This window comes from Diabrotica virgifera, chromosome 9, assembly GCF_917563875.1.
Source record: "Diabrotica virgifera virgifera chromosome 9, PGI_DIABVI_V3a".
Classification (NCBI taxonomy): Eukaryota; Metazoa; Arthropoda; class Insecta; order Coleoptera; family Chrysomelidae; genus Diabrotica; species Diabrotica virgifera.
Window position 1 is genome coordinate 175,290,237 of NC_065451.1, and position 15,996 is coordinate 175,306,232.

A 15,996-nucleotide genomic window follows, 5' to 3' on the forward strand; every position below is an offset into this window, starting at 1 on the left:
GAAAATTTCGTACAAAATATGGACGGAATATTGATTTAACTTCGGTAACTGTGAATGTAGTGATTGAAAAATTCAGGGAGACTGGATCAAATGGTGGCCCTAAAAAACACACTGGTCGTCCAAAAACAAGCCGCTGAAGTCCAGGAACATCAATTATTCGAAGTCGTGGACAAGAATTAAAAATTTCAAGAAGCTCTCTACAGCCTACTCACTGAACACATGCATCTCAATGCGTATAAAGTTCAATCGACACAAGAACAAAAGCCAAATGACCATGCACAGCGAAGAGGGTTCGTTGAATGAATTATTGAACGTCAACAAGTGGATGCTGACTTTTCCAGCAGAATCTTTCTAAGCGATGAAGCACATTTTCACCTTGATGGATTTGTTAATCGTCAAAATTGCCGCATTTATGATTGTCGAAAAAAAATGCACCCACAATGTGTCACTGTTTGATGCGAATTTTGGACTGGAGGCATCACTGGACAATACTTCTATCATTATGTAAATGAGGCTAGTGAAGCAGTGACCGTTACTGATGTTCGATATTGCAACATAATAAGATAGTTCTCTCTGCCTAAATTGGATGATATTGATGTGGACAACATTTGGTTTCAACAAGACGGTGCCAAATGCTATACAGTCTGTGAAACAATTCAATTACTGCATGAGACATTTTCCGGACGTCTAATTGGCCCCCTAGATCGTGTGATTTAACACCATTAGACTTATTTTTATGGGGGGTTATTTGAGTCAAGTGTCTATTGACTAAGATATGACAAGCCAACAAGCACCCGTGCAATAAAGGAGCAAATTAAATGCTGCATCAACGAAATTCAGCCAGATTTATGTAAAATTGTAATAGAAAATTTCGACAAGAGAGCGGATATGCCAGCAAAGCCTTGGAGGCCATATTGTGCTATTCCGTATAAAGCCCCCTATCCACGTACATTATGATTCAATAAAAAATTTACAATTTAAAGAAAAACAGTGTTTTCTATTACATTCAAATTTTTCATAAATTTTGGAACACACTTTATCTAGTTGGAAAATTCGAATAGGACATTTCAAGACTTTGACGTTTATGACACCGCTGGGAGTCAAACATTGTATTTGTTTATATTTGTATCACATTGTTTGTTAAGTTTTTTACCGTTACAGTTTTTTAAATGTATTTTTCGAACTTTTTGTTATAGATTTTGTGTAGTTTTCAGTTGTAGAAGTACTTGAACAACTTTATTTATTTTTAAGCTTTATAAATAAACATGAGTGAATATTTTTGAAAGTTGTTGGGAGACAATACAGATGTTGCTAGTAGGTACAAGCAAAAGATTGGCAAAATAAATAATATAGATTCACTTTCCCTCAACGGGTCTGAGTTAACCTACGGTGGAGACAGTTTTCCAAGCGTAAGTAACATGCACATAGTTATTTAGCATTTTTATTGTAACGGGTGCAAAAATCATTAACTTTTTTGAGTCCCTAATACTATCGTTTCACCCTGTAACTAAATTCGTTTTAAAAATTGTATTGAGTTGTTGCGTGGAAATGTTTGGTTCGTTCGTTTCTCATAATATTAGATCGATCTTACGTTCTCAGAGTTTTGACGTGGATATCATATCTCTTTTATCTGAGTTTGAATTTGTACCGTCAAAGAAATTACAGTCGTAAATTCTTCTGTAAGTGGTTTCTGGCGACCGAAATATGATGTTTTGGAGCTGGTTTGTTTACGTAGCGCATAACGTTGTAGAATAAGAGCTCCAAAGTTTGGTCAACAACAAGTGTCCTTTTCGTTGATTTGGCGTTTTTCTGTGGGAATCAGGAGAGCCTTAGCTGATGTCGCTCTATGATTTGGATTCGTCAACAGAAGATTTACGAGTTTAGTGGGCTGTGACTTGGTAACATATCCTGGCTATTTTATTGGTAGAAGAAATATTTGGTTTCTTTTAATTTGATAACTATCTGGTGACTGCCAGAATGGGAGGTAATTTCTGTGTCTGAGAAGGAATCTTGCCTTGAATTGGGACGAGAGAAAAATTCAGTTACGTTTGAGCCGTCAAGAGTTACGTTGGAGCTGCAAAGAAGTCAAGTTTGAGTTAGCCTCGGAGGTCTGCAGGGTTGCAGTACCTGAAAGGTTGAATTTCCATTTTAAGTTTGTGTAAGGTGAAGTTATTGTGCAAATTTATTGCAGAAGTCTTTGTGTTGGAGCTAAAGTGTTCCACCATTGTCTAAACAAGTTATACCACCGCGTTTTGGCTGTTTCTAGGCGAGCGCGACTACTTATACCAATGCGGTATATAATCTTTTCGGATGCAGGCAAGAGTTAGAAGTTTTTTTTGTGTTAGAAGTTTCTAACATCATAGTTTAAAGCATGGAGTTGTTTTTATATTTTTCTTTAATCCCGTTTAATGTACTAAAGGACTAATGAGTTCTTAAATATTTTTGTTCGAGCAGTTCCGATTTGTTTTAAGAAATAAATGCTGAATTTTTCTATAAACTATGGAAACAACCATTCATTGATGTACTTTTAATGTATCTATTCCTTTGTAAAGTGACTTTAGTAAAGTGAACTGTATCTTGGAATTAAAACCAACCAAGAGAAGATACAGGACTAGTACAAGGCATTTTTTATGTAAACTTTACATTTTCTTTTTGGTAAACATGATCTCTTTATGTAAAATCGCAAGAGATCACAGATCTTTTTAATTTTATTTTATTTTCTTTCAATAAAAACGTTTGGTTCATTGCAAAACATTCATTATTTATTATTGTCTTTTCCCTTTCTCTTGTTTCGTAAGTACAACAAAGATTTAGCTGAGTAAAGACATAGATAAGGTAAGTCACGCCATAAGTATTTTATATATTTTGTATTGACTAGGTTTTTGTTTAATTTTTTATTTAGCTATCTTTTCTGTTAACGTTTCTACTTTTGTATATTTTTGATTCCCATAAGGAAATCAGTGGGGCCCAAATTTTATTTCTTTTTATTTGACATTCTTATTTGATTTTTCTATTTTTTTTATTTCTAAGCTAATAAGAGCATATTAATAACATCCAGTTAAGAACCACCCCCATATCTCTTGCGTTACTGAGCAACCGAGGACATGTTCTTCAAAGTGTGTAACACGTTTACATCCCCTTATATGACATATCAACATCTTGTCAAATTTCTATTTTCCATTGTTCCTACAGGGTGAATTTAGTGGTAATATATAATATAATATATATTTTTGTCGCGGCAACGTGTTAATAGTGTTATACAAATAGCGCCCATTCGTGGGACTGCTATATTATAGGACGTTTATAGCATTTAACCATTGTTTTTGTCTCTCAGACGATAACTTATTTAAAATCAATGGGAAAGTCCCCGTAGCTGGCTGTATACCATAGTTAAAAAACCATACAGAAGTAAAAACTTCTTTTGTATATTGGTATAAAAAGTTTTATTAAAAAACATAAAAGTCCTCCAAAAGGATTTGCAAAACATTTTCAATCTGAATCAGATCATCCTCAGTGCGTTCTGCTTCGTAAAAGAAACTAGCAACTTTTTGAAAAAGGTTTCATCGATATTTATGGTTTACATAATAATTAAGTGGTATTTGTACTTCGACTTGGAGTCGCTACAAATACCACTTAATTATTATGTAAACCATAAATATCGATGTAACCTTTTTCAAAAAGTTGCTAGTTTCTTTTACGAAGCAGAACGCACTGAGGATGATCTGATTCAGATTGAAAACGTTTTGCAAATCCTTTTGGAGGACTTTTATGTTTTTTAATAAAACTTTTTATACCAATATACAAAAGAAGTTTTTACTTCTGTATGGTTTTATAGCTTATTTAGTTGTTTTATGCTTAAAATGTAGCACTGATGCTAACCGATAAAACTGAACTTTATCATGATTACTTCGCATTCCACACTTCAAAACACAAGAGAAATGAGGCATATTATCTTTTTAAATTAATTCTTCTGAAAATGTTAAACTAATCCTTGTACAAAACAAAATTACAAAGAAACGCAATTAAAATGATCTAAAACACATTAAAAACTGATAAAATAACATTTATGTTTGCCTCCCAGCCGCCATATTGATTTAATTTTGACAGCATGTTTTACTGCCCTATAAGAATTAATTTTTAATACATCATAAAAATATCCTGCTACACCACTGTAAACTGTCATTCATGTAATTGACGATAAACTTACCCAACAAATAGTATTACATTTTTAGGTTTCTGTATGTACATTACTTTGACAAATCGAAATAAAAAAGAACATTATATAGATAATTAAATCTCCTCAAGGTTTACAACGTACAAGTAGGTCAATTGGTACTTGGTAGGTATTGTAATATGATCTATTTCACTGCCATGCACTCACAAGTATTTTAGTCTTAATACAAATCTATTAAATGCTCTTTACCTTGCCACTTTGTGGAAACATTTTATTGATGATAATGATAAACAACGGATAAAAATAATTCGATACCGCGGTTTCATAGGATGTCGGTCATCCGGCTTATATGTGTTTTACCGACTTTGAAAAGGCCTTTGATTGAGTAAAACATATTAAAATGATTGCCATTTTTCAGCAGGTAAGTATTGATGATAAAGACCTACGCATTATTAAAAATCTGTACTGGCATCAACGTGCGAAGATCAAGATTGGGCGGGGACACTTCTAAAGAGCTTCAAATACGAAGAAGAGTAAATCAGGGCTGTAGTTTGTCCCCACTAATATTTAGCATCTATTCTGAGTTCGTTTTCAATAAAACGGTGGATAATATTCAATGTGGTATCAAAATAAATGGCGTTAATATTAATAATTTGAGATACGTGGATGACACGGTTTAATTGCAAGCAATTACGAAAAACTTCAACATCGAATTAATAGGATTACCACAAACTGTGATGAATATGGACTCAAGCTAAACAACGCAAAGACAAAGGTGATGGTTGTCAATAAAACGCTAATACAGCCGGAATTGGTAACAGCTTATGGTAAAGAACTGGAAAGAACTAACAGTATCACATATCTTGGTTGTAATCTAAATGAGAACTGAGACATGAGCAAAGAAATTCGAATACGCATAGAGAAGGCCAGAGCTGCATTCTTCAAGATGAAGAAACTGTTATGTGGAAACAACATTACTTTGAATCTTAAAATTAGATTAGTGAGATGTTATGTGTTCTCTACTCTTTTGTACGGTGTCGAAGGTTGGACTTTAACAGATACTCTTCTCAAGAAACTAGAAACCTTTGAAATCTGGGTGTCTCGGAGAATCCTACAGAACAGCGACATGTTATGCGACACCCAGACAGATATAATTTACTCCATTTATAATACAAGGCAAAGTAGACGAAAGAAGAGGGCCAGGTCGAAGAAGAACGTAATGGCTTAGAAACCTGAGAGAATGGTTTAACAAATCCTCTGCATCCCTTTTCCGAGCTGCCGTCAACAAAATTACTATAGCCAATTATAGCCAACGATCGATAACCGAGCACGGCACATGAACAAGAGAAGAAGAGGTTCCATAGGAAAACAATTCTAAAATTTCGTATTTGGAGTTAATTATAAGGAGTTCATTGCGTGAATGAATGGGAAATGAAAACTATTTTTAAAAATGTCTAAAAATATTTAATTCTAATCAACTATTTTTAATGGGAAATAAGCCACAATTTTACCAAAAAAATGATTTTATTAACGTTTCGAAGCCCAAATCGGGTTTCGTTGTCAAAATTCAAAATACTACTAAAATAAACAACAATGTTGTTGCTAAGTAAAAAAATTCTTCTAATAATTTATTTAATCTGACTTATTTATATCGGCAATTCAGACGTATATTATACATTTTAAAGTAGAAGACTTTAAAATGATATCGCCAATATTTATGAGTTACGTTCCTGGGGTGAATTTACTAAAAGATAGTTCATTCGATTACATGAAATCAATCCCAACTCAAGAATATCCGTCACAAAAAATCATAGCATGTGATCTGTCTTTAAAAAGACAACCAAATGCAACGATGACAGTAAAATTCTCGCGTTAGAGATTCCATAGTAAATCACGAGGATAAACCAGGAAAAAACCTCGTGATATTATCCCGACATCGTAAGTATTTGGTATTAATAATACATAGATATACAATAAGTAATACTAAAATATAAAATTTGTACTAACTCAACATGTTATTGGCTTACTAACCGTGGTATTTTCTTTCTATTGACTTCCTCTTTCAGTATGGGTACCCACATCCTACTGCATTCTACCGAGGAATTTGCGACACAATTGGTTTCATTTAGCATAATTAGAGCCGCTTCTTTGATTTTTCTCTTTTTACTATCTGATTCTTTCAGGACTATACTTCAATCTCTCCACCGAATTATATCCTTTATCGTTTATATATAAGGAATTGTCAAGATTGGATCGAATGGAACAGAACAACTTAGAACGGGATCCTAAGTAAATTCCACCAATCGTTCGCTAGGTAAGAATCATGAGACCCAAGGTTATGTGAGTTAGATCGCGGAAACGAATTTTTTTGGATTTCATTCCCGAATTAGATTTTGAGGAAATACGCCAGGGAAATAAGGCAAACATATGCCATGTTCGGGACACTTGAGCAGTCAGGTTGCAAATGGATTTTTTGGGTACTATATACCTAATACATTATAAATACAAAAATGCCCGTCACAGTTCGCACGAGAATTTTAGTTATTACCAAATAAGTGTCAAAAATGGCAGTTTTTCGTTTAAATCGCTACAGGTAAAAATAGGGTAATTAAATATCTTATTTATAGTATCCCTCTTTTAGTAGATGACCAAAGGTTTAAAATGGCAGTTTTTGAATTTTGGTCCGATTATTTGTTGCTTCGGAAATTTCAAAATAAAACTAAAATTTCGAAAATAAAAAATTTGCTATAACTTTTGCGAAAATGACCTTAAGACTTCCATATTGCATGAAAAGTTGAGTCAAACAGTCCATATAATGTACAACTTTTAAGACGATTCGTCAATTAGTTTAAATTTTATTCAATTTGTTTATCCCAAAGAGCTTTTTTTTTAAATAATAATGATATAGCAATTCTGTGGCAACCACATGAAAGAAGAATAGTTATATTTTCAACGCATTTAAAAAAACCATTAAAAAGTCATTTCTATCATACCGAAAACATTTTACTAAAGAAGACTCATTTTTGGCTTATAAACAATTTGAATGACTTTGTTAATATTGACTGTAGACTAAAACTACTTTGAGATTTGAAAAGCTGGTATTTTTACACGAATTTTCAAAACAAAAACTTTTCGCTTAGGTTAATTAAGGTCAAAGTTATCCACTTTTTTTTATTTAATTCACAGCTACTTTGTTTATAACAATTAAGCAACCTAACTAGAACCACTTTAAAGTTAAAGGTATATAGTTCATGTGTAAAAGTTTGAGTAAACTTTGAAGTTTAACAGAGTGGTTAATAAAGCTTTAAAAATGACGTCCTAACGAAATTTATTCGTGGTCGGTGGAGGGGAATTTTAGAATCCGTACACTTAAAAAATGAAATTGATTCTTCGAACATATGCTGCGATTAATATTGCCGGAGCTTGTTGATGGATTTTGATCATTTTTTTTTATTTTGTATATACTCGTAGTCTTGTAGAGTACGTTATGTAGACATGTCCCCACCTAGCATTACAAAATTTTAGGGGGACTCCCCTTATCACTCAGGGATATGAAAAATAGATTACGACCGATTCTAAGACCTATCAAATATACATTATATAATTTCATAAAAATCGGTCAAGCGGTCTCGGAGGAGTATGGCCACTAACCCTGTGACAGGAGAATTTTATAGATGTGAATATATAGACGGCTATTAAAAAATAGGGGTTGGTTATAGAAGAGTGAAAATTAAGGGTTGTATGTATTTTTTAATCCTACAAAATATAAAATTAAGGTAGACAATTTTGTCCAAAAAAATAAAAAAAATGTCAGGGGGGCAACCCCGCTTATAATTTATAAGTATGAAAAATAGATTAGAACCTATTCTTAGTCCTACAGGATATACGTGTAAAATTTCATAAACATCGGTCAAGCCGTTTCGGATGAGTGTGGTAACTAACACTGTTACGGGAGAATTTTATGTATATAGAAGTAACTGAATTAAATAATAAAAGTGGCTACCTTTTACCGCAATTAACCTAGGCGAAAAGTTTTTTTTTTTGAAAATTCGTGTAAAAATACCAGCTTTTGAAATCCCAAAGTAGATTTACTCTACAGTCAATATTAACACAGCTATACAAATTGTATTTAAGCCAAAAATGACTCTACTTTAGTAAAATGTTTTTGGAATGATAAAAATGACTTATTGATTTTTTTAAATACTTTGAAAACATAAGTGTTCTTCTTTCATGTAGTTTCCACATAATTACTGTATCATTATTATTTTCTGAACAATAACATTATAAAATAAAGATCTTTGGGATAAACAAATTGAATAAAATTTAAACTAATTGACAAATCGTCTTGAAATTTTTTGGGCATGATATGTACTGGTTGTCTCAACTTTTCATGCAATATCAAAGTATAAGTTCATTTTCGCACAAGCTATAGCAAATTTTTTATTTTCGAAATTTTAGTCTTATTTTGCAATTAGCGAAACAACAAATGATCGGACCAACATTCAAAAACTGCCATTTTAAACCTTTGCTCATCTACTAAAAGATGAATACTGTAAATAAGATATTTAATTACCCTATTTTTACCTGTAGCGATTTAAACGAAAAAACTGCCATTTTTGACCCTTATTTGTTCATAACTAAAATTCTCGTCCGAACTGTGACGGGCATTTTTGCATTTATAATGTATTAGGTATACAGGGTGAGGCAGATAAAGGGCCTATTAGAAATATCTCGAGAACTAAAGGTAAGAAAATCATGAAAATTGGAATACAGGGGTTTTGAGGTGTGAACGATTTAATGATAATATTTTGGTCTCTTTGATGCTTCCGGTTATACCGGAAGTTGATTGTAACTTTGTTTTTTTAAATGGGACACCCTGTATATTTTTACATTTTAAGATTCTCCTTGATTTCTTCTTTCTTAAAATATAAGATTTTGTTATATTATACAGGGTAGGTTAAAAGAGAATTACGTTTTCTTATTACCCTGTAGAATTGTTGTAGTTTGACATAATAAACTTTATTTATGTTTAAATGATTTTTAATATATTCTACTATTGTTAAGAATTATTGGTATAATTAAATTTTTCATTTTAGTATACAGGGTTGGTCGAAACTCGGAATGAGTATTTTCTGAGTTTTCTTAAATAGAACACCCTGTATTTTAGTATTAAAATGAAATATTATTTTATGGTACTTTTTAATTTCTTAAGCATTCCCTATACCTAACTGCTTTAATTTGCTAGTTATTGCTGATTCAAGCCAAACATTAATTAAAACACAAAATACGTGAAATTTTATTAGGTTGGCCGTGAAAATATTCAATCACAAATAATTTTTCGGAAATAAATTCATATTAACCTAGACTGATACTTAAAATTGTCAATAATGGTTGAGCTGTCAAAATACCTACGTAGTTAACATTGTTGGCGCGATTAACAATTAAGCACAAATTAAAGCAGTTAGGTATAGGGAATGCTTAAGGAATAAAAAGTACCATAAAATATCATTTCACTACAATACTAACATATAGGGTGTTCCATTTAAGAAAACTCAGAAAATCCTCATTCCGAGTGTCGACCCACCATGTATACTAAATTAAAAATCTAGCTATACTAATAATTGTTAACAATAGTAGACCATATTGAAAATCATTTGAACATAAACAGAGGTTGTGATGTAAAACTACTACAATTCTACAGGGCATGAAAGTTGCTACGAAATGAATAAAGAAACGTAATTATCTTTTAAACTACCCCGTATAATATTACAAAACCTCACATTTTAAGAAAGAAGAAATCAAGGAGAATCCAAAAATGTAAAAATATACAGGGTGTCCCATTAAAAAAAAATGAAGTTATAAGCAACTTCCGGTATAACCGGAAGTACCAAATAGATGAAAATATTTTCATTAAATAGATCAGTCTTCAAAACACCTTTACTCCAATTTTCATATTTCAGTTGCCCTTAGTTCTCGAGATATTTCTAATAGGCCCTTTATCTGCCTCACCCTATATAGTACTCAAAAAATCCATTTGAAACCTGGCTGCTCAAGTGTCCCGACAAAAACCTTATTTCTCTGGAATAAAATCTTTTTAGCTTTATGTTAACCTTTTAATCGGAGCATACTGCAGTAGGTAATAATAAAAACTCACCTAAGGTACCCTGTGAGCGCCAGCACCGTTTCACATTTCCTAAGACTCGCTAAACTAGACGCCGGCCTAACCGCAGGCATGGTGGAAGTCCCGTTTTCTTTCCTGGACACCAAAGGTGATTGTGGTCCTTCCAGCCCGTTATTCCGCCGCCTCGTGCCCAATAAGGACTTGATGCCGGGCATGCCGAACAGTTGTTCGGATCTCGATTTGGGGGGACGCTGGTTGTTGATGATCGGGGCACTCGGAGAGGGGCCGATCGGTTGCGATGCATGGGGCACTGCAATCGACGTGGTCACTACACGACGACCCCGCGGTTCTAACAGGGCGGCGTGGTCAGCCACTTTTCCTGAAAACAAGACAATACCATTAATTAACGAAAGGATCATTTATTGTTATGGATATTATTTTTATAAATAGAACGAACCCCAAATATCGTAATATCCTTAAAAGAGCTACATATGTCCCGACCTCACCAATTGACTGTCGGATTTGACAACGTTGGTCCAAAAAAAGGCCTAATCCAAACATCCAAAGTAAAAGTTTTCCTCCAACACCAAATTGTTCTATATGGTCCACATATTGTTCAGTAAAAAGTTAAACCATTTTGAGCGTCCGGTTTGGGGGGAGATGGGGGAGAAGTCGGTAAATTAGTAGTTTTTCGTCAATATTTCTAAAACTATGCTTTACCGTAAACAATGTTCTATACTAAAATGTTCTACATAAAATTTAAAACAAAAAATGTCCTATACATATTTGTTATAAAATTAACGGTTCCAGAGTTACGGAGGGTGAAAAGTGGAGGTTTTCGATACTTTTTATATTTTATGGGCAATTTATAATATTATTACTGATGAAAGAAATTTTCTTTAACAGGATTGTGTTTTGTAAATAAACTTTGCTATTTCAGTGGCCGATGGTATGTTAGTGATAAGCCCTTGAAGAAACGTCAACCTCACCACCCAAAATCATCATCAATTGCCCAAAAAATATAAAAAGTATCGAAAATCTCCACTTTTTACCCTGCGTAACTCTAGAACCGTTTATTTTACATCAGTTATGTATAGGACCTTTTTTGTTTTAAATTTTATGTACAAATTTTTTTATAGAACATTGTTTACGCTACAGCATAGTTTTAGAAATATTGACGAAAAACGTAAAAAAACTACTAATTTACCGACTTCTCCCCCAAACCGGACGCTCAAAATGGTGTAATGAACATGGTAATGGTTTACTGAACAATATGTGGACGATATAGAACAATTTGGTGTTGAAGGAAAGGGTCTGGGTTTAGTATGGTATAGTTAGACCCAAACCCAGACATCCAAAGTGAAAGTTATCCTCCAACACCAAATTGTTCTATATGGTCCACATAATTTTCAGAAAAAAGTCAAACCATTTTGAGCGTCGCGTTTGGGGGGGAGAGGGGGGAGAAATCTGCAAATTCGTAGTTTTTTACGTTTTTCGTCAATATTTCTAAAACTAAGCGGTTTAGCATGAACAACCCTCTACACAAAATTATTTTACATTAAATTTGAAATAAAAAAGGCCCTATGCATAACCCTTCTAAAATGAACGGTTCCAAAGTTACGGAGGTAGTATAGTATAATTGGTCCAAAAAAGGCCTAACCCAGAAATCCAAAGTAAAAGTTTTCCTTCAACACCAAATTGTTCTATATGGTCCACATATTGTTCAGTAAAAAGTTACACCATTTTGAGCGTCCGGTTTGGGGGGGAGATGGGGGAGAAGTCGGTAAATTAGTAGTTTTTTTACGTTTTTCGTCAATATTTCTAAAACTATGCTTTAGCGTAAGGAATGTTCTATAAAAAAATGTTCTACATAAAATTTAAAACAAAAAAGGTTCTATTGTTATAAAATCAACGGTTCCAGAGTTACGGAGGGTGAAAAGTGGAGGTTTTCGAACTTTTTATATTTACCGATTTCTCCCCCTCTCCCCCCCAAACCCGACGCTCAAAATGGTGTGACTTTTTTCTTTTTATTTTAAATTTTATGTAAAACATTTTTGTATATAACATTGTTTAAGCTAAAGCATGGTTTTAGGAATATTGACGAAAAACGTAAAAAAACTACTAATTTACCGGCTTCTCTCCCATCTACCTCCCAAACCGGACGCTCAAAATGGTGTAACTTTTTACTGAACAATATGTGGATTATATAGAACATTTTGGTGTTGGAGGAAAACTTTTACTTTGGATGTTTGGGTTAGGCCTTTTTCTTGGACCAGTTATACAATACTACCTCCGTAACTTTGGAACCATTCATTTTAGAAAGATTATGCATAGGGCCTTTTTTATTTTAAATTTAATGTAGAACAATTTTGTATAGAAGGTTGTTCATGCTAAACCGCATATTTTTAGAAATATTGGCGAAAAACTTAAAAAACTACGAATTTACCGATTTCTCCCCCCTCTCCCCCCCAAACCCGACGCTCAAAATGGTGTGACTTTTTTCTGGACATTGTGTGGACCATATAGAACAATTTGGTGTTGAAGTATAACTTTCACTTTGGATGTCTGGGTTATGCCATCTTTTGGATCAACTATACTATATTAGTTAGGGTTAGGCCGTTTTTTGGACCAATTATACTATACTGCCTCCGTAACTTTGGAACCGTTCATTTTAGAAGGATTATGCATAGGACCTTTTTATTTCAAATTTAATGTGGAACATTTTTTATAGAGGGTTGTTCATGCTAAACAGCATAGTTTTAGAAATATTGACGAAAAACGTAAAAAACTACGAATTTACCGTTTTCTCCCCCCTCTCCCACCCCAACCCGACGCTCAAGATGACTTTTTCTGAACATTATGTGGACCATAATATAGAACAATTTGGTGCTGGAGGATAACTTTCACCTTGGATGTCTGGGTTATGCCACCTTTTGGATCAATCGTATCATACTATTAAAAGATATCAAATTTTGACCGCCGAGTTGGTTTATACTACAAATTTTATTTAAAGGATTTCGCTCTCGCTCACGTACATAACTGACATTCAGAATCACCGGTCGCCTTAAGTGTTGATTCTGAGAGAACGGTTCATTCTACACAAAAAGTGCTAATAAACATTTTTGTAGAAAATTATGCTAGCTACATTTCTGTTTGAAATACTTTTTCTACCACGTACAGCTTCTTGGTAAATCGATGTTTTCCGTCCCCCTACGTGGGCGGATTTTAGAGGGAGGACCGGGGGTACGAGTGGCAAACTTTCTTGCATATTTTTTGGGTTCCTAAAATTGACATTCTCAAAAAAATTCAGATTGTTCGTGTCATGTTTTTAGAGAACCTGACGCCTAGACTATATCTGGTAAAAGGAAATTAAAACCAACAGATAATAAACACGGTATGACTGTACCAAACATAATAAAATGACATAATATGTTGTTTAATGCATAATTTTACTTAGTCCTACAAACATCAATTAATGTTAGCAACATGTTATTTGATCGGTAATATCCAAAAATACCAAGTATACAGGGTGATTTAAAATGTTAGGATTTTTCCTATTCTTTTAAAGAAAAATACAAAAGTAAATACAAAAATAGCTCTGAACAGGCTTCTTATAACTCTTCTTCTTCTTCTTCTTCTTCTTCTTCTTCTTCTTATGGCGCTACACCCTTTGTGAGTCTTATCCTGCTTAACAAGGTTCTTCCATTCTGCCCTGTCGGATACTTTCCTTCGCCACAGCCTGATGTTCATGGTTTTAACCCTCTACGTCGTCTATCCATCTTTTACGGGGCCTTCTTGTTCTATTTCCTTGGGGCTTCCATCTCTAGATTACTTTCACAGCTCGATTATCTGGCATTCTTTCTAAGTGACCAAACCAGTTTAGTCTTTGAGACTTTACAAATCTAACAATATATGCGCCCTTTAGTTCATCTAGCTCGTGGTTCATTTTAATTCTCCACAAACCATCGATGCAATGTGTTGGTATAAATATCTTCCTTAGTATTTTCCGCTCAAATATTCTCAGTTGATTTTCATCAGTGGTTGAGAGGGTCCACGTTTCACATCCATATTATGTGACCACTGGTCTAATTTCTGTTTTGTAGATTCTAAGCTTAGATTCACGATTCAGTAACTTACTTTTAATTAAGTCTCTGTATGCATAAAATCACTTATTACCGCTAAGAATCCGTGCTTGCATTTCTTGACTGGTGTTGTTGTTGTCATATTTATTATTGAGCCTAGGTACACTGAAAAAAATATTGTACATAGTACCAATGAACGCCAATCATTGACTTTTTTTACATTGATTCAATGAAAATTTCGTTAACACTATAAACACGTAGTCATTAAGTAATGACCTTATTCATTATTACAATGTAATTCTATTCATTAAAAAATAATGAATAGAATCATTAATCCAATGAATCGTTTTATCTATCCAATGACTTTTTTCATAATACTAATAATTTGTTCATTGTATATATGAAACTATACATCAGGATCATGCGGTTAAATTAATGAATATAAAACGTTGCACTAATGTACAGTGTTCTTTAAATTACGAACTCGTTTATTGAATCAATGTTTTCGTAACATTAAATTAATGTTTTCGACTTTGATTAATAACTCGATACATTGTTTTGATCGGAATGGGACGTTTCGATGCCGCCGGTTCATGGCCGGCCGTTTCGATGCCGCCGGTTCATCGCCAGTCCATTTCATCGCCGTCATATCTCGCATTTCCTAGAATTCCTAATTAATATTAAAAATAACTAATAATTGTAACTGTCGAAAAGTCGGAAATATATCAGATAGCAATTAATTGACTGGCGATGAATCGGCCGGCATCGGCATCGAACTGGCGGCATCGAAATCATTGTATTAATGTAATATACCTGAATCAATGATCAATACATTGCAGCAATAATCTTGTACATAAACTGATACATTTCTTAAAACTCTATAAGTGTTTTTATTGGTGTAAAAAAATCACGTGACAATAGTTGCAGCCTCCTAGCAGACAGTCACCCTGCAGACTCTGAGGAGCGGTGTTTGGCACTAGTGATTTGGTTGATTTTTCTAAGGTATGTATTTACATATATTTTTAACTATTTATAAATTATTTTGTTGGATTTCTATAAAAAAAGTTGTACTTCTATTTCCACTTTTGCAGATTGATATGGACTTTGGAGTGGCATTTGGAAATGGAAATGGACTTATTGATGGATGGGACAGCAATTTCGAAAGATTTATCTCCTTTTTTCGGTGTGAATGTCATATCAAGGATAAAACAAATAAATTTTTATTTGAAAAGATTACCCATGAAGATATTACGGAATGTAAGTATCTATCTCTGTAAATTTTTTCAAAAGCTAATTCGACACATAGGTAAAAGAAAATAGGAACCATTTGAAAATATTTCTAAATGGTATAATCTTATAAAAGATTAGTAAATTAAATCTTTAGGTGTTTAAACCGTAAATAATTGAAAAATATTATTAACTCTTGCAGTCGGTAGTACCTATCAAAGTAAAAATAAACATCTCAACATCCAGCAATTTTTTTCAGGATAAATTAAAATATTTCTATAAAAAATGTGATACCCAAAAATACAACTATGTTCACTATTTAGATTTATTTTTTTATAATAATTATTAATATAAATTGTAGATGGCTAACATGCAGTTCTTCTTTGGGTTCT

At 33.3% G+C, this 15,996-nt stretch overlaps 1 protein-coding gene across 3 annotated transcripts in view; it reads right to left on the reverse strand.

The window, feature by feature from the left end:
- LOC126891952 (E3 ubiquitin-protein ligase RNF19A) overlaps window positions 1–15,996 on the reverse strand; it is a 507,192-nt gene that overhangs the window by 185,927 nt on the left and 305,269 nt on the right. For all 3 annotated transcript variants that reach the window (XM_050661302.1, XM_050661301.1, XM_050661303.1), the window contains one exon: window positions 10,329–10,674. In XM_050661302.1, coding sequence (XP_050517259.1) covers window positions 10,329–10,674 — 346 coding nt within the window. The remainder of the gene's footprint in view (window positions 1–10,328; window positions 10,675–15,996) is intronic.